The following is a 22,911-nucleotide window of genomic DNA, read 5'->3' on the forward strand; positions in this document are numbered from 1 at the left end:
ATCCTTTAACAGTTCTACCCCTTCCTCTGCCATGTGTGCCAACCTCCGACGGCTCTCTGAGACCAATATCCATTCCCCCCCCCCCCCCCCCCCCCTCTGTTTCTGGCCTGACAGTAGCAGATGATGTCAGCGTGGACCCTATTGCTATCTCCAACACCTTGGGCCGCCATTTTGCAGACATTTCGAGCTCTTCCCACTATCACCCTGCCTTCCTCCATCGGAAACGAGTGGAGGATGCTCGGGCGATATCCTTCTCTTCTCCGAATTGTGAGTGCTACAATGCCGCCTTTGCTATGAGGGAGCTAGATAATGCTTTCAGTTCATTCCGATCCTCCGCCCCAGGGCCAGACACCGTCCACATTCAGATGTTGCAGCACCTTTCTCTTGTGGGCAAGCACTTTTCTGCTTAACACAAATAACCGCATCTGTGCAAAGAGTACATTTCCCGGACGTTGGCATGAAGCCACCGTCATACACATACATAAGCCCGGTAAGGACAAAAACCTTCCTTCTAGCTACCGCCCCATCTCTCACCAGCTGCATTTGCAAGGTGATCGAATGTCTGATTCATGCCCGGCCGGTATGATGGCTCGAGTCTCGCAATTTACTGACGAATGCACATTCCGCAGTTTTTTTTTTTTCACTTTGTCCATCCATGTCATGAATGGTTTTCTGCGGAAATCCCAGACTGTGGCCGCGTTTTTCGATTTGGAGAAAGCCTACGACACCTGCTGGAGAACTGGTACCCTCCATTCTCTTTACACGTGGGGCTTCCATGGCCACGTGCCCTGTTTCCTTCAGAAATTTTTAAAAGCCCTAGTTTCCAAGGTGCGTGTGGGTTCTGTCTTGTCGGACACCTTTATCCAGGAAAATGGTGTGCCTCAGGATTCTGTCCTGAGTGTTGTCCTCTTTGCTACCGCCATTAACCCTATAATGGCTTGTTTCCCGCCGGGCATCACCGGCTCCCTCTTTGTTGACGATTTTGCCATCTATTGCAGTTCTCCACAGACCTGTTTCACTGTGCGGCTTCTTCAGCGATGTCTTAATCGTCTTTACTCCTGGAGCATCGACAATGGCTTTCACTTTTCCACTGACAAAAACCGTCTCTATGAATTTCTGCGATGCAATTGGTTTCTTCCACCATCTTTACATATTGGACCTGTTGTTCTTCCGTTCATTGAAACTACGAAATTCCTGGGGTTCATGCTCGATAGGAAACTCTCTTGGTCCTCCCATGTGTCTTACCTGGCAGCCTGCTGTATGCAGTTCCTCAGTGTCCTACATGTCCTCAATGGTACTTCCTGGGGTTCTGAAAGAACCACCTTCCTCCATTTGTACCGGTCCCTTGTCCGTTCGAAACTTGACTATGAGTGCTTTGTTTATGTGTCTGCATGTCCATCCCTCTTACGCTGTCTCAACACTATCCACCATCGTGGCATCTGTTTGGCCACTGGTGCCTTTTATACTAGCCCGGTTGAGAGTCTGTATGCTAAAGTTGCTGAACTACCACTGTCCTTCTCCTTCTTCGATGATTCCTTTGATCCCAGCATGGGGCGAGTCCCTCTTCTCTGTTACCTCATGGAGTCCACTTTTGGCACTTGCTACAGTGGCCTAACTTCACTCTACATCACCTTCAGTTTCATGACCTTCACATGGAACTTCGCGATAGTACCTTTGTATACATTGATGGCTCTTGAACTGCCCGTGGGGTCAGGTGTGCCTTTGACATTGGCACCCCTATCTTTTGATATCGACTTGCGGCACTCTGCTCAGTATTTACAGCTGAGCTCTACTCCCTGTGTCAGGCCATGGAGCACATCCTGCGCACAGCCTTTTCAATTGTGTCCTCTGCTCAGATTCGCTCAGTGCCCTTCAAAATCTGTGCTCTGTACACCGCCCATCCCTTAGTGCAGCAGGTCCAGGAAAATTGTCACTTGCTCACTCTTGGTGGAGCCAATGTGATGTTTTTGTGGGTTCCTGGTTGTGTCGGTCTGCCGGGAAATGAGGCTGCTGCCGCCAAGGCTGCAGTCCTCGTACCTCAGCACGCTAGTTCCTATATTCCCTCTGATGACCTCTGTGTTGCTGTCTGTCAGGAGATGGCGTCCCTTTGGCATCGCCAATGGCCCTCCCTTCATGGGAATAAGCTCCGGCTTATTAAGCTTCTCCCAGTGGTTTGGTCGACCACCTCTCAGCCCTCCCACCGGGAGGAGGTCATTTCAACTAGCCTGCATAGTGGGCAATGCCTTTTTAGCCATCGTCATTTGGTAAGTGCCGCTTCCCCACCACTTTGTACACATAGTGCCCAACTTTTAACTGTCCACCACTTCCTGATGGAATGCCAATTTTTTAACCATTTACGATCCCACTTGGGTTCGCCGTCTGCGTTATTGGCTGCTTTAGCAAATGATGCATGGGCTGTCGACCGAATTTTACTTTTTATCCGCCAAAGCAATATGGCAAAGGCCATTTAATTTTTAGTTTTGGACCTCCGTTTCTGTATGATGTCTTTTTTAGCCCTTTCTCCGTGTTCCTGTTTTCAGCTGTCTTCTCTTATGTCAATTGGGACTGACATATAGTCGTTTTTTTAACTCCTCTCTGTCTTTGTGTTCTATAGTTTTGACTTGGGCGCGTATGAACCCAGTTGTTTTTTGCGCCCTAAAGCAAAACATAACCAAACCAAACTTAACATACCAACTAATACAGTATCCAAAAAAAATCTGCGAGTGGTTCAAAGCAAATGGATTATTACTGAATTTTGACAAAAATCAGTAGACACAGTTCAGTACGAGTACTTCTCATAGAACTTCAGAAGCTTTAAAAACAATGTTTCCAAAGAATGAAATACAAGAAATGTAGAAACTGTTAAATTTTTGCGACTGCAGATAGAGTACAACATTAACTGGAAAGCCTGGTGCCTAGAAGTAATGAAACACCTTAGTTCAACTATGTTTGCACTATAATGTAACTGGATAGATGGAAAAAAGTCTGCTGACCAAGCAACAGCAGGAGAACACACAGATAAAAAAGTATGTTATACTTACGCAAGCTTTCAAAGCCAGTGGTTCTTTCTTCTAGCAGAAGGGTTGAAGGGGAAGGAAGAGGGGCGAAGGAAAAGGACTGGAGAATTTTAGGAAAAGGGCTGTATTCCGGAAAAGTCACCCAGAGTAACATGTCAGGTGAGACTTACTAGACAGGATGAGAAGGAAATACCTTCTCTCCCTTTCATCCTGTCCAGTAAGTCTCCCCTGACCCATGGTTTTGGGTAACTTGTCCTTCACGACTCTTCCTTCCCCTTTAGCCCTTCTACCGGAAAAAGGAGCCACTGGCTCCAAAAGCTTGCATAAGTATAAATGTCTCTTTTTGTGTGTTCTCCTGGCACTGCTTGGTGAGTAGACAGTTTTTTTATATATCCAGTTACATTATATTGTCAAAAATTGATTATTTTCGTTTTTTTACGTTTGCTAAGTAAATGAAGAAACTAGTTTATTTTGCACATTTCCATTTAATTCATTAATGGATTGTGGAAGCACTTTCTGGGGAAACCATCTTGCAGATAGTGTATTTTCACACAGCAGAAATATGTTATTAAAATTAAATTTTGTGTTAATGCTACAACATCCTGCTAAGTTCATAACATTAGTACCAAAAATAATTTCTACAAAAAATTCACAGGGTTAATATTGATACAGAAATGAGTCAGATACATGGCTACACATGTATTCAGTGACCTGTCAGAGCGTAGTAAATATCATGTAGATAATGTGGTGGAGCTACAAACTGAAGTAAATAACTTTCTATTAGGCAGTTTCTTCTATTCCATTGAATAATACCGTCACATAAAATCTTAAATATAATGTTGTAGGTTATTTCATAAATATCACTGTAATAAAAATAAAACACACTAAATATAAAACCAGTTTTAATCACTTTATAAAATGTAAAAAAGTGAACTTGCCATGAATGACACATCTGATTACGTCCTGTCATTTCAGCCAAGTCATCGCATTGGAGTGGCTATTGGAGATCAGATACTGGATCTCAAGGCCATACGCCATCTCTTCACAGGACCTCATCTGAAGGACAAGCAACATGTCTTTGAGGAGGTATGACTATTATAAGTTTATCAAGCAATCAATTGTTTCTTACTGATGCTAGTTGTCCTTTGTATAAATATGCAGTTCTTAATACTTCAATTTTAAGGTGTTCATTACATAAAAGCTACCCGTACAATCTTCTGATCATGTGAATGTAATGGAACATTGTGAATGATTCCAGGAAAAATGAATCCCCCCCCTCAAACTCATCTCCCCCAACACTACCAAAAAAAAAAAAAAAAAAAACACCTTATCACAAAGTATGTGCCAAGACTACAATCAGCAGCTGTGCTCTTGCTGATAATGGGAATATTTTCCACAGCTCCAAGAAAAAACTTTCACCAGCTACCCAAGCACTGTAACATTCTTCCCAAGGTACTTGTTACATCTAACAATATCCATAATACTACAGTATCAATTGTTGGAGGATGCCAGCTTAAGCCACTATTTAAGAAACAGGATGTGTTTAGGTGCTGTTAAAGAAACAGGGTGCAATTACATCAGACTGTTCAAATAATTTTTCACAGGATGCAACATCATTTATACGGGGAGAAATTGCAATAGGCATTTCGAAGGGTTTCTAATGAACTGCCATTTCATCTGACCCGAGACCCAGAGTTAGTTCTCTTTTCTGATAGTTCAATTATTGTTGTCGAGCCAAATGAAGAAGCATTTTCACTCTGCATTCTGGATAGATCAGTGGATAGAGTACTTGCCAACAAAAGGTAAAGGTCCCAGGTTTGTAGTGCAATTGAGCACAGAATTTTAATCTGCCAGGAAGTTTCATATCTGCATACACTCTCCTGCAGAGTGAAAATTCATTCTGGAAACAAGCTCACAGGCTGTGGCTACGCTGTTTCTCCACAATTTCCTTTTTTCCAAGAATTTTAGTCCTGAAAGGTATGTAGGAGAACTACTCTGAAGTTTTGGAAGGTAGGAGTACAGATGAGAGGGTGGGTCATGAGTTGTGCTTGGATAGTGCAGCTGGCAGAGCACTTGCCTGTTCCAGGTGTGAGTCTTGGTTCAGCACATAGTTTTAATCTGCCACGAAGTTGCATTGATTATGAACTATCATTTACCAGTTGTCAACTACACTTGCTTACTCAGTCTAAATTTGATACTCACTGCATCTACAACAGTAAAATATTAGCTTTTATTCATTTACATCTAATGGTTTCATTCCAATGATTTTCATCTGATGTTCAAATGAATGTAACATATTTGTTGATATTCTGCTTATCTTTTTATATCCTTATATTGATATGAGGAAAATTTCATTAATTTGCTAAAATACATTGATAGAGAAAAAAATTGCAACACCAACAAATGATTAACACAATAGTATGAAATGTTGAGAATTCATTTGTCTAGATAACATATTTAAGTGATTGACATTGCAAGATCACAGGTTAATGCAAGCATTAGATAAGCCATTGCAAATGTGAAATGCTGGTACACTAACAACTGGTGTAACCATCGAAGTGTTGAATGCAAGCATGCAAAAATACACGCATTATGTTGTACATATGCCAGATGTGTTTGTAGGATGGAGTTCCATGCCTGCTGCACTTGGTCAGCCAGTGCAGGGATGGCTAATGCTGGATGTGGGTAATGCTAGAGTTGTTACCCAATGATTTCCCATATGTGCTCGATTGGAGACAGATCTGGTGATCAAGGAGGCCAAGGCAACATTTTGACGCTATGTGGAGGATTTTGGGTTGCAGCAGCGGTATCTGGGCAGCTGTTATCCTGCTGGAAAACACCCCCTGAAATGCTGTTCATAAATGGGAGCACAGCAGATAAAATCAGCAGATTGATATACAAATTTGCAGTCAGGGTGCATGGGATAACCATGAGAGTGCCCCTGCTGTCATACGAAATTGAATCTTAGACTATAACTCCAGGTGTGGTTCCAGTGTGTGTAGCATGCAGCCAGATAGGTTGCCTCCTCCTAAAAAACACAAGGCCATCACTGGCGAAGAGGCAGAGCCAGCTTTCATCAGAAAACACAACTGACCTCCACCCTGCGTTCCTATGAACCCTCACTTGACACCACTGAAGAAAGAGATGGCAGTGGTCTCGGGGTCAGTCTGTGAAGTGACTGATTTGTAACAGTTCCTTGTGTCACTGTGGTGCCAACTGCTGCTCAAATTGTGATGCGATATGATGTGCCAGGCTATACACTGAACATGATGGTTTTCCCTCTCAGGAGTGCCATGTGGCCATTTGGAGCCTAGTCTTCTAGCGACCGTATATTCTCATGAGCACCGCTGCCAGTGGTCATGTACAGTAGCTACATTCCTGCCAAGACTTTCTGCAGTATTGCAGAAGGAACATCAAGAGTCTCATAGCCCTATCACATGACCTCTTTCAGACTCTGTGAGGTGTTGATGACAGTGCCTTGTCACCTTAAAGGCATTCTTGAGTAATATCAATGCGGAATGTCCAATTTCAAAGGTAACTCATGACCATTATAGCTTGTATTTAAAGCAAACCTGATTTGCATCCTCATAGTGGCATTATTAGCATGAATCCAACTGGTGTCAAATTTTAAGACATCATCTTTCAGCTATAGAAACCTGTCTACCAACTTTTGTTTGTCACTGAACTCATTCTTGGTGTTGTGATTTTTTTTTTCCTGACCGTGTATGTGTCTCTATGTACATAAACTGAAGCGATGAGAGAAAAATTTGTACCAAGGCTGGGAATTGAATGGGTCTCCTGCATACTAAGCTACCTTGGTACAGCAGTTCGCACAACTACACACATTAACCTGGCATGCCTCCATTGTCAATCCAAATTCTTACTGCTGCCCCAGTCTACTTACAGTATATTCTATGAAACTAACTAAATTTGCAAATTCAGAATGCAGCTGATGGAGAAGTGGCTCCATTGCCCAAAAAAAAAAAAAAAAAAAAGAATTGATGAATTCAGCTAGTCATAATAATGTGATCTGTTGCTAACTGAGGAAGGAATAATAATTCCTCTGAGAATTTGATTAAATGTAGCAACTGTAGATTTAATCATATTAAGTATTTCCTTATTTGGGTAACTAATTAAATTTTTTTGTTTCAGCCTGTTCTCAACAGCTTTATGGGACTGTCACCAGCAGCATGGAAAGAAGCACGTGATACAATACAAACACTTTTATCCTCTGAAAATAGAGTTCTACAAGAAGATGCTGAATTGAGGAATAGGTAACTAGCTGGTTTTAATATACTTCATGCCTTCTTGTGTTCATAACTAAATTTAAATAATTTTTATTTCTTACATATAACATAATTTTTTGCATGTTTCCCATGATTGGAGATTCATTTCATATATAACATCTTTTTACCTATGCAAGATCTGAAGAGGTTGTTTTCCAGTCCGGTTTGTCTTCTTGTGGTTCTTTCCCAGACACTGGTTACTGATTACTTGGTTACATCATTTTCTACTGAGAGAGAGAGAGAGAGAGAGAGAGATCACAATCTCACAAACAACTAAATGTCCACACTCAAGGTAGCAGCAAGATATCCTCCTGATAGCAAACCCACCACATCTTTCCTAATCCTCCTAGCCAACTGCAACCTGACCCACAGTTATTTCACCTTCAAAGCCCAAATCTACAAACAAATCCATGATACTGCCATGAGTACTTGTGTGGCACCTTCCTGTGCCAACTTATTTATGGGCCGTTTGGGGGAATCCTTCCTTTCCAGTAAACACCTACAACCCCTTGTTTGGTTCAGATTTATTGACCACATTTTCATGATCTGGACTGATGCTCCTTCCTTCATAACCTTAACACCAATTCCTAAATATGCTTCACCTGGTCCTACTAAACTCGATGAGGCACCTTTTTAGAAGTTAATCTACCCTCTCAAATGGCTCCACAAATACATCCATTCATATGAAGTGTAGTAACCACCAACAGTAGCCCCACTTTGACAGCTGTCACCCGTTCCATGTCAAAAAGTCTCTTTCGTGCAGCCTCACAACCTGAAGACACCACATTTGCGGTGGAAGGCAGGAATTGTTGAAATATACCGATAAACTTACCGAGCCTTTATCATTCATAAACAGATCTTCTGTGCCATCTCCTCCAGCACTAGTAACTCTCTTAAACAGCCACTGATCAGCAGTCCTCTAATCACTCATTATCACCATGACTTTGAAAAGCTCAACCAAATCCTTCACCAAGGCTTTTGGCTACCTCTCATCATACCCTGGAATGAGGGCTATCCTACCCAAAATCCAACCCACATCACCCAAAGTAATGTTCAGTCACCCACCCAACCTACAGAATATTCTTGTCCATTCCTACTCCAATCCTTTCCCAGTTCTGCACTCCATGGGTCATCTCCTTGTGGCCGACCCAGGTGCAAGACCTGTCCTATACACCAACCCACCACATCATATTGCAGTCCAGTCACAGGCATCTCCTACCCAGTAAAAGACAGGGTCATGTGTGAAAGCAGCTGTGTTGTATAGTTGCTACACTGCAAGTAGTATACAGCCTTCTATGTGGGCATGACAAGTAACCAACTGTCCACATGCACATACACCAACTGCCAAATTGTGGCAAACTTGACCACCCAGTTGTGGTGAACACCACAACACTAATGTCTTCAACTGCTGCTTCACTACACAGGCCAGTTCCAGCAGAGGGTAAATGTGTCTCCAGCATATCCAGTGCTCTTACAATCCCCGTCCTAAGCCTCTGCTAACTCATTTCCCACTGCCTCACATTATCTTTCCATTCTCTCTTCTGTCCACACCCCTCCTCCCCAATCAGATCATCTACTGCCTTGTTCCACCCCTCTTCCTCCTCCTCCTCCCAATGTGCCCCCTCCTTCCCCCCCCCCCCCTCTCTCTCTCTCTCTCTCTCTCTCTCTCTCTCTCTCTCTCTGTCTCTCTGTCTCTCTGTCTCTCTGCCCCTTTTTCCCACCCCTCTCCCTTGCTTTCTTCCCTGCCTCTCTCCCTCTCACCATCACTGTCCTGTCCATTCCTCCTCCACCTTTCCCTATCTCCATCCCTTATTACTCTATCGTCTGAACTCCTTCCATCTTGTTCAGCTGCTGAACCATCTGGGAAAAGATATGCCTTGCATTACCGTGCTACCCCATCCTTGCCTCATGAATGTGCATGTGCTCTTGGGTGTGGGCATGTGTACTTCTACTTAAAAAAATGCAAGAGAATGTAAGCTAGTGTCAACTATTTCCTATTATTTGTTTCTTTGTGCTACACACCAATCCCCTATAGGTAAGTGGTTGCATTCCCCTTATTTTATGTAATTTACTGTCTAGAAATTTCCATTATTGTTATAGATTATAAATAAAACTATTTTTAATAGCTTTCATCATTCAGTAAAGAAAGATCTAACTTAAAGAATGGAAATTCCAGGTCAGGGATATCAACAATGTAGGAAAAGACAGATTGCTACTTACTGTAAAGAAGACATGTTAAGTTGTAGAGAGGCACAATGGAAGTGCGTTTTAATTGTGTCTATCTGAAACTTAATGTGTCTTCTTTATGGCAAGTAGCAGTGTGTCTTTTTCTACAAAGGTCTAACTCACCCATTTTGCACATCATAATGCTCATCTTGAAAGTGATCTATGGAAGAAGTGACTAACAAATGAATTAAATGAAGAGAATCTGAGGACCAGTCCGTAATATGCCTAGATTAATGCATTCATAGCTCATAACAGAGCTCCATTCCGGCGTCTCCCAGGGAATTTTTTTGAACTCACTGAAATGAATCACTAACGGAAATTTAAAATATTACACATGTATTAAATTGCAATAGAAATATAATTTGCTGCTGCACTGGCACCAATGAATTTGATAATGGGTGACATTGGTGTCCATAATAGGGGGTGGTGTGGGGGGTGGGGTGTGGACAAGAGGATCCACAACCAAACAATCCTTTAGTACTCTATGTACAGTAAAACTGTTGCTTTGTTCTACAGTGGGTTAAAAAAAGGTTATGTGAGTTGTGCATGACAAGTATTCACAGAAAGCAGCGAGTGTCAAACATGAGTTTACTAACTGTACTCAATGACAAATTTGGGCAATAGCCTCACCTTCAAACAGGATCTGTTGGAATATTAGATTTTATGTAGTTTTATATCATAAGTGGTTCTTCATGGTTACTCTTCCCTTTATCAGCTTTCGTTAGGAAAACAATTAATTATGTTATTATTTTGAACTGTAACTTTAGTGGCTTAGCTTGCTTTATACGGGCTTAGTATCAAAATTTGTTGCGGGGCCCTTTTACTCGACTGTGGCAGAGATCAAATGGAGGGTAAAGATTTATCTCAAAAGAAACAAAAACTGCTGTTTGGAATGAAATAAATATGTATTGGTTAAGTGTATGTTACATAGGTAAGTAATTATTTACAATTAATGCTCCTAGGGGCCTAGTTAGCCAAACAATTCAGATATATACTTTTCTCGCCATTTTTCAACAAACTTACTTATTAAAACATCCATAGCTGAAGATGATTATCGTTTTTCAAGATGTTCTGCCAGTATAGAGGCCACTGACAACTCTGAAAGCCATTCTTGGCTCATAGTAGTCCTAAGATAGTTTTAATTTCAAAAAACTTCTTTCAGCTGTTGCAGTTGTTACAGGATGGGTCAAAAATAGGAAACATGCTGTTATTACCTCCAGAAAACTGGATGTAAGGCTATTGAATTTAATCAGTAATAAATCTATGAGTTTATTAATGGAATGGATTTTCCGAATTTCAGTTTTTAAGCACATTTTCAAAGAAATTAATTGTTCATATACATCAAATGACATGTCTTTACTGTATTTAGCAGTCAGTTTTCCTGCTTTCTTTTTTGTTATTTCATTTGGAAATGATAATGGTTGTAACACTTAGAATATATTACTAAGCTCACTTAGGTGTTGAAATCTTTGTTTAGTCTGAGAAATTAATATATATAAGCAGCAATAGTACACAATGACTTTCAAGTAAGATTCTAGGTCTGAAATTCTCTCATCTTCTGATAAATCATCAAAATATCACTTTGTCATCTTCTGTCTTTTATTTTTGAAAACAGTTGTTACCCCCTACTCTTTTGCTAGGTCTCTGGTCTCATTTTGCTAAATGGAATGAATTTTTATTTCTTGTTTCGCTCAGTCTATTCAAAACATTACTTAGTAAAGTACTAGCTATCTTTAAATCATTATTTTCATACTGTAGAGCCATATAAACTGGATTAAGGATTTCAAATAATGAATTGAAAAAGGCGACAAGCACTATAAAATTGTAATTCTCTAAAATATTAATTATACTTTTACATTCATCATGCTCATCTGTTTTAGTGGAAATTAAATTTATCTGGTAAAAAGTTTTCATTATTAATGAATGTAATGATACAAAGTTACACAGCGTAGGATGCTACGTAACGTGACCTAAATTATAAACAAGAAGCATATTTTTCTGTGGAGATACTGAAGTTTTTAGTACTCACCATTGCAAAGTAAATCACTCACAGAATCTGACTGCTTAAAAAAATCAAGAAATTTTGGGCAGTTTCCATATAACTTCCTCCTTCTTCTATTTATTTCTTCTTTTCATTGCTCCACTGTGGTAATCTCTCTTTCACTTATTTCTTTCACAGTTAAACTTATTAATGAACAAATAACCACTAGATTTACAACATTTGAATGTCATGAAGCTAGTGCACAGATTGACGTAAAAGGATATAGATTGAAACTTCGTGGCAGATTAAAACTGTGTGCCCGACCGAGACTCGAACTCGGGACCTTTGCCTTTCGCGGGCAAGTGCTCTACCATCTGAGCTACCGAAGCACGACTCATGCCTGGTCCTCAAAGCTTTACTTCTGCCAGTATCTGTGAGGACCGGGCGTGAGTTGTGCTTCGGTAGCTCAGATGGTAGAGCACTTGCTCGCGAAAGGCAAAGGTCCCGAGTTCGAGTCTCGGTCGGGCACACAGTTTTAATCTGCCAGGAAGTTTCATATCAGCGCACACTCCGCTGCAGAGTGAAAATCTCATTCAGGGTATAGATTGTTCTCAATCAATTGAAAAGGAGAAATACCATAATCATTGTTGTCTGCTGACGAGCGCTGTGGCAAATCTGAGATGTCCATTGTTGCCAACATTTGGGCACCCTGTTAATTATGTGTTTAGGGTGTGACTAAAGACTTAAGCATTCATCTTGAGTGAGATTGTGGAAAACATTTTATGAATTTTTGCTGAAACGTCAGGGGACCCATATCATTGATGCGATGGTAGCTAAGCCCCTGCGTAACTTGTAAACTTTCATTTGGTGTGATTGAAACTGCATTTTTCTTGAAAATGAATAGATGTATTTTTTGTTATATACAACAGTGTATAAGCATTTTTAGAATTTGTTCTCTTGATTTTGACTTTTGAAGAAAAATAATCAAAGGCTCATTATGACTAGTTATTTCTGTCCAAGATAGACACGAAGCCCACGCCTACTACAGTAGTACAAGTTTATATGCCAACTAGCTCTGCAGATGACGAAGAAACTGATGAAATGTGATGAAATAAAAGAAATTATTCAGGTACTGATGGGAGACGAAAATTTAATAGTCATGGGTGACTGGAATTCGAGAGTAGGAAAAAGGGGAGAAGGAAACATAGTAGGTGAATATGGATTGGGGGAAAGAAATGAAAGAGGAAGCCTTCTGGTAGAATTTTGCACAGAGCCCAACTTCATCATAGCTAACACCTGGTTTCAGAATCATAAAAGAAGGCTGTACACATGGAAGAATCCTGGAGATACTCGAAGGTATCAGATAGATTTTACAATGGTAAGACAGAGATTTAGGGACCAGGTATTAAATTGTAAGACATTACCAGGGGCAGTTGTGGACTCTGACCACAATCTGTTGGTTATGAACTGTAGATTAAAACTGAAGAAACTGCAAAAAGGTGGGAATTTAAGGAGATGGGACCTGGATAAACTGACTAAACCAGAGGTTGTACAGAGTTTCAGGGAGAGCATAAGTAAACAATTGTCACAAATAGGGGAAAGAAATACAGAAGAAGAAGAATGGGTAGCTCTGAGGGATGAGGTAGTGAAGGCAGCAGAGGATCAAGTAGGTAAAAAGACAAGGGCTACTAGAAATCCTTGGATAACAGAAGAAATATTGAATTTAATTGCTGAAAGGAGAAAATATAAAAATGCGGTAAATGAAGAAGGCAAAAAGGAATACAAACGTCTAAAAAATGAGATCGACAGGAAGTGCAAAATGGCTAAGCAGGGATGGCTAGAGGACAAATGTAAGGATGTAGAGGCTTATCTAACTAGGGGTAAGATAGATACTGCCTACAGGAAAATTAGAGACCTTTGGAGAAAGGAGAACCACTTGTATGAATACCAAGAGCTCAGATGGAAACCCAGTTCTAAGCAAAGGAGGGAAAGCAGAAAGGTGGAAGGAGTATATAGAGGGTCTATACAAGGGCGATGTACTTGAGGACAATATTATGGAAATGGAAGAGGATGTAGATGAAGATGAAATGGGAGATATGATACTGCATGAAGAGTTTGACAGAGCACTGAAAGACCTGAGTCGAAACAAGGCCGCAGGAGTAGACAACATTCCATTAGAACTACTGACGGCCTTAGGAGAGTCAGTCCTGACAAAACTCTACCATCTGGTGAGCAAGCTCTATGAGACAGGCGAAATACCCTCAGACTTCAAGAAGAATATAATAATTCCAATCCCAAAGAAAGCAGATGTTGACAGATGTGAAAAATTACCGAACTGTCAGTTTAATAAGTCACGGCTGCAAAATACTAACGCAAATTCTTTACAGATGAATGGAAAAACAGGTAGAAGCCGACCTCGGGGAAGATCAGTTTGGATTCCGTAGAAATATTGGAACACGTGAGGCAATACTGACTCTACGACTTATCTTAGAAGAAAGATCAAGGAAAGGCAAACCTACATTTCTAGCATTTGTAGACTTAGAGAAAGCTTTTGACAATGTTGACTGGAATACTCTCTTTCAAATTCTAAAAGTGGCAGTGGTAAAATACAGGGACTGAAAGGCTATTTACAATTTGTACAGAAGCCAGATGGCAATTGTAAGAGTCGAGGGGAATGAAAGGGAAGCAGTGGTTGGGAAGGGAGTGAGACAGGGTTGTAGCCTCTCCCTGATGTTATTCAATCTGTATATTGAGCAAGCAGTAAAGGAAACAAAAGAAAAATTCGGAGTAGGTATTAAAATTCATGGAGAAGAAATAAAAACTTTGAGGTTTGCCGATGACATTGTAATTCTGTCAGAGACAGCAAAGGACTTGGAAGAGCAGTTGAATGGAATGGACAGTGTCTTGAGAGGAGGATATAAGATGAACATCAACAAAAGCAAAATGAGGATAATGGAATGTAGTCAAATTAAATCGGGCGATGCTGTGAGAGTTAGATTAGAAAATGAGACACTTAAAGTAGTGAAGGAGTTTGGCTATTTGGGGAGCAAAATAACTGATGATGGTCAAAGTAGAGAGGATATAAAATGTAGACTGGCAATGGCAAGGAAAGAACTTCTGAAGAAGAGAAATTTGTTAACATCAAATATAGATATAAGTGTCAGGAAGTCGTTTCTGAAAGTATTTGTATTGAGTGTAGCCATGTATGGAAGTGAAACATGGACAATAAATGGTCTAGACAAGAAGAGAATAGAAGCTTTCGAAATGTAGTGCTACTGAAGAATGCTGAAGTTTAGATGGGTAGGATCACATAACTAATGAGGAGGTATTGAATAGAACTGGGGAGCAGAGGAGTTTGTGGCACAACTTGACTAGAAGAAGGGATCAGTTGGTAGGACATGTTCTGAGGCATCAAGGGATCACCAATTTAGCATTGGAGGGCAGTGTGGAGGATAAGAGATGAATACACTAAACAGATCCAGAAGGATGTAGGTTGCAGTAAGTATTGGGAGATGAAGAAGCTTGCACAGGATAGAGTAGCATGGAGAGCTGCATCATACCAGTCTCAGGACTGAAGACCATAACAAGAACAACATTTTTGTATGTAACCAACAGTATTCTCATTTCTGATTTTTTTTCCTCCTTAAGAAATTTCATATTCAATATCAGTTTATCATTATTGGTATATGAATAAAAATATATTTTTAAAATATTTTACTGCTTTACTTCCTATCTTATTGATCATCTTGCCAGATGTAATGTGTCACTTTTCATCATAAAAAGATATTATTTTATATCATAAACTTAAAAAAGTGTCACATCCATAATCATTTTAATAATACAAAAATGTTTATTTTGAAGGTAATCAGGAAATCATGGTTGCTCTTGAAATATCAAGATAATCTACCTACAACAAATATTGAGTGGATAATCATCAGTTCTCTGGAATATAACTGTAGAGGCAATTTTAAAGTCACAACGCCCCCCTCCCACCCCCTGGAAAACTATCTGTGTATGGCCAATGTGATGGGATGGGTAGGGTTTTGTGTGTGTGTGTGTGTGTGTGTGTGTGTGTGAGAGAGAGAGAGAGAGAGAGAGAGAGAGAAAAACTAGGAGGATGGGTTGTATGGTTGAAGAGTTACGTTCCAGCACATAAAATTTTAGAAATCAAGCACTGACTGATGTGATGATCTGTACAGTTTCAAGTAATGCTTTCATAACCATGTTCAACCTATATAATTTATTTAACATGTGAGCAGGATGAACTTTTGGACCCAAAGTTCTTTGGACTTTGTTTTAAAGAACTATGTCAGTCATTTCAAAAAATAAACTTCATTATTTACTCGCATAATACATTTACAATGGCTTTATTAGTATTTAGATTTAGAATCAACAAAAGACCAGTAATAAGTATTTATTGTGTGTTGTTTTATATGGTATCTTTTTTCCTTTTTGCTTCACAAAAATAGCCCATGATTCTAAGTATTTTTTTAAAGTTATTTTACATGTTCACTGCTATGGTTTTTTTTGTTATACAGGATAACAGTAAATTCCTTTGCTGTCATACCACTGGTAGCTCGTGCAAAAATTTAACTATGTTTTACGAAGTGCTGGCTAATAGCCTTTCAACTTGCAAGTGTAGTAATTGTAACTAAACTGAATATATTAATTTTACATAAATATATTGAACTGTTTTATTATATTTAACTTTTATAATTAATTGTTTAACACATGAGGAATAAAATAAAATGGAAAAAAATGGAAGCAGTGAGATTTGAACCTGAGTTGACAAACTGCCAGCCAATGTATCTAACCAATGGGTTGTTGTGTTATGTGATCCGCTACCAAAAAATCCCTCTTACTATACTTTTTAATCTTTAGAGAGCTACGGCTCACTCAGGCGAAATATTCCAGGTACTTGAAAGGGGTATCAAGTTGCTCCCACTCACGTAGTTCTGTTTTGTCAATAGCTTCGGTCAGCAGAATCAGTGGCCTTTTGGAAATCAACAAACATCTTTTGAATTCAGTAATCTGTGTCAACTGATTGACTCCAGATTAAATATTTATCCAGAACATCATCTGCCCTTTCTAAAACCAGTTCGATATTTGCCTGAATTACTCTCCAGCATTATTTCTACTCTGTTTAGTATAATTTTGGAAAATATATTGTATGCAATGGTTGCAAAGAATTTCCTCTGTAGTTGTTAACATCTTGTTTATTGCCTTTCTTTGGCATGATATCCCCCAGGAGGACATCCAACAAGTGTATCGATGCCAAGCTGCATGAGCTGCTTGCATAAGGGCCAGAGGTGGACCAACACATTATTGATTTGTGCAGTTTGTAAAGCAGTTTCTTTTGAATAATCATCTATTTTTTTCTGAAATGTTAATAAATGTTTGTCTGTACGCGTATATCACATCTACTAATTTCTGTCCATTCAAATAATTTCTTTGTGGTGTGTTTCTTTTTGTCTTCAACTGTATTTTTAGAACTTCAAACAATGTTTAAAATGAAATAAAAATTAAAAGTCTCTTGACTGCTTTTATTAAAAGCTAGAACTAAAAAGTTTTGGAAATACACACATAAAAAAAAGTTTTGCATCACCCCAGTTCCCAGAACTCCTGAAGACAGAAGTTGACTGTGGATATTGTATCACAGACACAGTCCCTTTGACTGTTCAGATAAGTCGCTAAACCCACCCAAAGATGTAAACAACCATGCATAAGCAGTGCCTATTAGACGGAGGGGGTCCGACAGCCATTCAGTTCCAGTCATTCCACCAGGAAGGAGGTACACGGCTCGTATTGTCTGTAGTTCAACCATGCTTAGACGGTCAATACCGCGGTTCGATCATGTCTGAATTGTTACTTTGTGCCAGGAAGGGCTCTCAACAACGGAAGTGTCCAGGCATCTCGGAGTGAACCAAAGCGATGTTGTTCAGACATGGAGGAGATACAGAGAGACAGGAACTGTCAATAACATCCATCGCTCAGACCACCCAAGGGCTACTACTGCAGTTGATGACTGCTACCTATGGATTATGGCTCAGAGGAGCCCTGACAGCAAAGCCACCATGTTGAGTAATGCTTTTTGTGCAGCCACACATCATCATGCTCTGGCTTAAACTGTGCGCAATAGGCTGCATGATGTGCAACTTCCCTTCCGACGTCCTAGGCGAGTTCCATCTTTGCAACCACAGTACCATGCAGCGCAGTACAGATGGGCCCAACAACATGCGGTATGGGCCGCTCAGGATTGGCATCATGTTCTCTTCACCAATGAGTGTCGCAAATGCCTTCAACAAGACAATCATCGGAGACGTGTTTGGAGGCAACCCGAACAAGCTGAATGCCTTAGACACACTGTCCAGCGAGTGCAGCAAGGAGGAGGTTCCCTGCTTTTTTGGGGTGGCATTATATGGGACCGACATATGCCACTGGTGGTTGTGGAAGGTGCCGTAACAGCTGTATGATATGTGAATGCCATCCTCCGACCGATAGTGCAACTATATCAGCAGCATATTGGCGAGGCATTCGTCTTCATGGACAACAGTTCATGACCCCATCGTGCACATCTTGTGAATGACTTTCTCCACAATAACATCACTCGACTAGAGTGGCCAGCATGTTCCCCAGACATGCACCCTATTGAACATGAACATGCCTGGGATAGATCGAAAAGTGCTGTTTATGGATGACATGACCCACCAATCACTCTGAGGGACCTACGCTGAATTGCCGTTGAGGAGTGGGAAATCTGGACCAACAGTGCCTTGATGAACTTGTGGATAGTATGCTGCAATGAATACAGGCATGCATCAATAATGCAAGAGAACGTGCGACTGGGTATTAGAGGTACCGGTGTATACAGCAATCTGGACCACCACCTCTGAAGGTCTCGCTGTATGGCGGTACAACATGCAATGTGTGGTTTTCATGAGCAATAAAAAGGGTGGAAATGATGTTTCTGTTGATCTCTATTCCAATTTTCTGTACAGGTTCTGAAACTCTCGGAACCGAGGTGATGCAAAACTTTTTTTGATGTACATATTAAAAATTGCACATGAAATATAATTTGTTCGAGAAATGCTCAAAAATAATGTGAAAACATTTTAAAAATTAAAAGAAAATCCTGTATTTGGAAGGCAATTAAATTTTATTTTGCTCTTAGATTCCTATTACATAGCTGTATAAAAAACATGAAAGCTGACACTTTATTGAACAGTTTGACATATTGAGTTTTATAAAAATAGGATCACACATCTTTTCATTATTTCTAAGAGAACGCTGAGAATGACTGGACCATTGTTTTTAATGTGTGTTTGAATCCAAAATTTAAAAAGAAACTAGCATGATTTTATTCTTTGAATACTTACTGAAGCCATGGTTTGCATTGAAATTTTCATTTTTGGCTCCTCAAACTATTGTCCTTTTGATATACAGTATGTTATGTGTTCTTTTATAGGGAATATATGTCAAAAACTAGCGACTGTCTGCTAAGTATGGCATTTTGAATTTCCTTCCAGCTATAATAAACAATCTGCCTTTTTGTGAGGCGCAGTATAGTTAAGCCCACTACAACCAATGCCAGGCATTCCTGATTGGAGAAATCGAGAGACAGCATGGGGAGATAAATATTCTCTAACACAGCACAAGAAAAGACCTTCTGTTATAAATGAAGATCAAATGAACATTGCTGTTGCAAAACAGCCACCACAAAGAACATGTTATTGTTTGTATTATTTCCCAGGTTTACTGTAGAATGAAGGTTATAAAAAAGTCTCATATACACATACATAATATATTTAAAATTACTTGCAGTTTAGAATCTACTTTATTTTTTTTTAATTTGAAATATTTTTTTTTTTTTTTTTTTTTCAAAAAGTATAAGTAGATATAACCTGATAATTAGCAGTTGTTCTGTCAGAGCTCCTGACCATATTGTTCTGACTTATGGGAGTACATATGCCCATTCACTGCAGCTTGTGCCAATGCGTTTTCCACTGGAACACTTGCTTTTGCCTTTCTGAATCTACATCAGATTGGATGGAAATTTGAACTACGCCTTTCATTCCACCCACCCATCATTTTCTGTACCTCATATTAGAAGACACAGTACAATAACAGAAAAACTTAAAGAATTATCTTCAGGAATGTAGGGATTCTTATGAATTGAGTGTTCCAGATTCTTGGGATAACATATTAATAACAAACTAAACTGGTCAGTTCAGATCCTAGACCTGTGTACAAGACTGAATTTGGCAGCATTTCCTATTCATTTAATAGTATCTGTTTTTGATTTGGAGACAATCAAGTAGGCATACTTAGACTTTTTCCATTCATGACATGTGGCACAATATTCTGGTGAAACCAGTCACAAGCAACCAAAAAGTCCTTTATTGCACAGAAGATGGTAATCAGTAGAGTTCCCCCTAGGTGCCTTTACAGAATTTTATTCAAACAGCTAGGGATCCTCACCATGCCATACTGGTACATTGCTTCACTTATGTGCTTTGTCAACAAGAATCATACAATTTACAAAATAAGCAAGGCATATCACAATCCTGGTACGAGAAGTAAACATGATCTTCACAGAGATATAAAAAAATTCAGCATGTAGCGAAAGGAATAAATTACTCAAGCATAAAAGTATACAGTAAACTTCCAGTTAAAGTCCAATTAGTCATTGGGCATATGACAAAATTTAGAAAGAACAGCTAAAATTTATCTTTTGGATAGCTCTTTATGCAATACTTTGTGAACTGTATTTTATTTTAAGCCTTTACTATGTGCAGTTTCTATCTAGCACTTTGTATCACTAATTGACAGAAAGCATTTTATGTGAATTTATATGCAAGCCTTAAAATTTGTATGTGTGATGTTTACTGCTATTATCTGATTTATTGTCTGAAAACTTGGACCTCTGCTTACATATGATCTAGATTGTAAGCCTCATGACAATTTACATATGGTTATTACTGTAGTAATCTGACATATTCTATATCCTAGCACTACACTTGCATCAAAGGTTCATAGAACTAAAAAATGAATAAATAGGTAGATCAATAATAAACCTTACATGTCCATACATTTACTCTGTAATGGTATTTGTGGTTAATAACAGAAGAAAATTTAGGGTAAACACAGCAGTTCAGATTCACTATACTAGAAATAGAAATGATATCAACATAGACTATGTGTTCCTCTTTCATATTTGGAATGGCGTTCATTTTGTGGTAGAAGTGTCTATAACAGTTTACTATTAAATATCAGGCAGGAACTTGAAGATCCCAAACACTTGAAAATAAAGCAAAAGAGCACGCCTACCTCATTACCCAGTCATTCTAAAATTTATCAGAATAACTCAATCAAGAATGTAAATTCTGTGTAACAGTAATATTTGTATTAGATAGATCCTGACTTCGTCAATGTAGAGACAACTGATAATAGTCTGTGTGAAACTACAAATATATTTTTGTTTTAAATATCAGATAAAAATGGTAGCTGAGGTGTAGTCGCTGTTTTCAAAATAGTTGTTTTTCTTCTAACATACATAGGCAAAGTGATCTAGAAGTAATTGTCATAACTATCAGTTTGAGTAGATTAGCACTAGTGATAATTGCATGTTAGCATACTTTTCAGAAGTAAACAGTAGTCATTGCTTCTGCCTGTTCATGTATAACTTGGCTCATTCAACATTCTCCTCTATGATGAAATTCGCAGAACAATCTGTGAATGAATGAGTGAATCAGTCAGTAAAGATATACATAAACAAAACAGAAGCAGCTGTTATAAGCCTGCATGAACAATAAAGTATTACTACAGTGAGATTACATAACCTAAATTTTAACAAAAAGAATTACCAGGTAAGCTGGTGGTACTTCGGATGGAGGAGGGGGGGGGGGGTGGGGGGGTGGGGAGAGAGAGAGAGAGAGAGAGAGAGAGAGAGAGAGAGAGAGAGAGAGACCTGCAGTTTATTCAGTTATATACCTAGCTACTATTTACCTTCTATTGCTGGTACACTATTTAAGTACCCACACTGATATTTATCAAAAAGTAATAGTTACCTACACATGTAACAATAGAGATTGGTTTGCAAATAATATAATGATCAAATAATCAAACTGATTTATGAACATCTCAGATTTTTACATATGCACATTTTTGCATGCAAAAATTCACACCCAATTCCAAAAAAAGTCCCTCGGCATTGATTAATGTATTTGCTTTAATAACATATTTATTTACTCTTAACAAACTGTTAAATCTTTTCACAGAGCATTGGTGCCACAGTCAGATGCTGAAATGCATCTTCCAGCGATTATTGGAGATTATACTGATTTTTATTCATCGATAAATCATGCCACAAATGTGGGCATAATGTTCCGTGGGCGAGAGAATGCGTTACTACCAAACTGGTGAGAATAAACACTTTTTTTCTGCTTTAGACATTCATGACTGTACCCACATACGGAATTTCATTACATTTGTGAACTTTTGCAGGGTTATGAAACAGAGAATTTATGAAGTGTACAATTACAGTTTATTTGATATGGATGTACTATTTGTTAATAACAAAACACAATGAAACATTTTGTTCGGTGGGATGCTTAGAAGCCTAAATGCTTTTAATGCATTGTTTATATGATACTATAACATGGTTACTGATACTGTGATTTGTATCATCAACATAATCATCATAATTTGCAGTTGGAACCGCTTGGAACACCAGCCTCTCCATTTTTTGCTGTCCTCCAAACATGTTACCCCCTCCATTCTTCCCCAGCCTTCTCCTCTTGTCATCACACATTCCATCACTCCAACAATCCATTTTTCTCTTTTACTTTCTCTAGGTCTCTTGCCTGCTACAGTAATTTCATGAACCTGTTGGGGTGCACTGCAAACAGCCATTCTTTTAACATGTCCATACCATGTTTGGTCTCATGTATGGGCTTCTCTTTCACTATTCTCAATCTCTCATTCCTTACTGTGTCCATATTATTTAGTACTATCCTGCTCCTTTGGAACTTCGTCTTGCAACCCTGTATACTGCTTCCTTTGGAACTTCATCTTGCAACCCTGTATACTGCTCATCTGCCTTTTCTTCATTACCAGTGCCCCCAATGTGTATATGAGTAGTGGATTATACTCTAATCTACTTAAAGGATTATTATAAATTATTGTCAGATGTTCACCAATTGTGTGAGAAATAAAAAAAATGCATTCTTCCTTCAGTTTCTTCTTGTTAGGTTCTATAGCCATTATGAATTTTACAGAGAATAAGGCCAGATGCTCAACTTCAGTCTTTGCTCTTGAAATAAACTATTGCTTTATTTTTTACAACTTGCTAGTTTCAGCCATATGGTCATTATCTGGTTGAACATGTATTTTAGTATGCGTT

At 39.1% G+C, this 22,911-nt stretch overlaps 1 protein-coding gene across 1 annotated transcript in view; it reads left to right on the forward strand.

The window, feature by feature from the left end:
- Positions 1-22,911, forward strand: part of LOC126262217 (fumarylacetoacetase) — a 68,252-nt gene that overhangs the window by 26,832 nt on the left and 18,509 nt on the right. The window contains exons 2-4 of the mRNA XM_049958654.1: positions 3,993-4,103; positions 7,170-7,291; positions 21,788-21,928. Coding sequence (XP_049814611.1) covers positions 3,993-4,103; positions 7,170-7,291; positions 21,788-21,928 — 374 coding nt within the window. The remainder of the gene's footprint in view (positions 1-3,992; positions 4,104-7,169; positions 7,292-21,787; positions 21,929-22,911) is intronic.

The sequence above is a fragment of the Schistocerca nitens genome, chromosome 6 (genome assembly GCF_023898315.1).
Source record: "Schistocerca nitens isolate TAMUIC-IGC-003100 chromosome 6, iqSchNite1.1, whole genome shotgun sequence".
Classification (NCBI taxonomy): Eukaryota; Metazoa; Arthropoda; class Insecta; order Orthoptera; family Acrididae; genus Schistocerca; species Schistocerca nitens.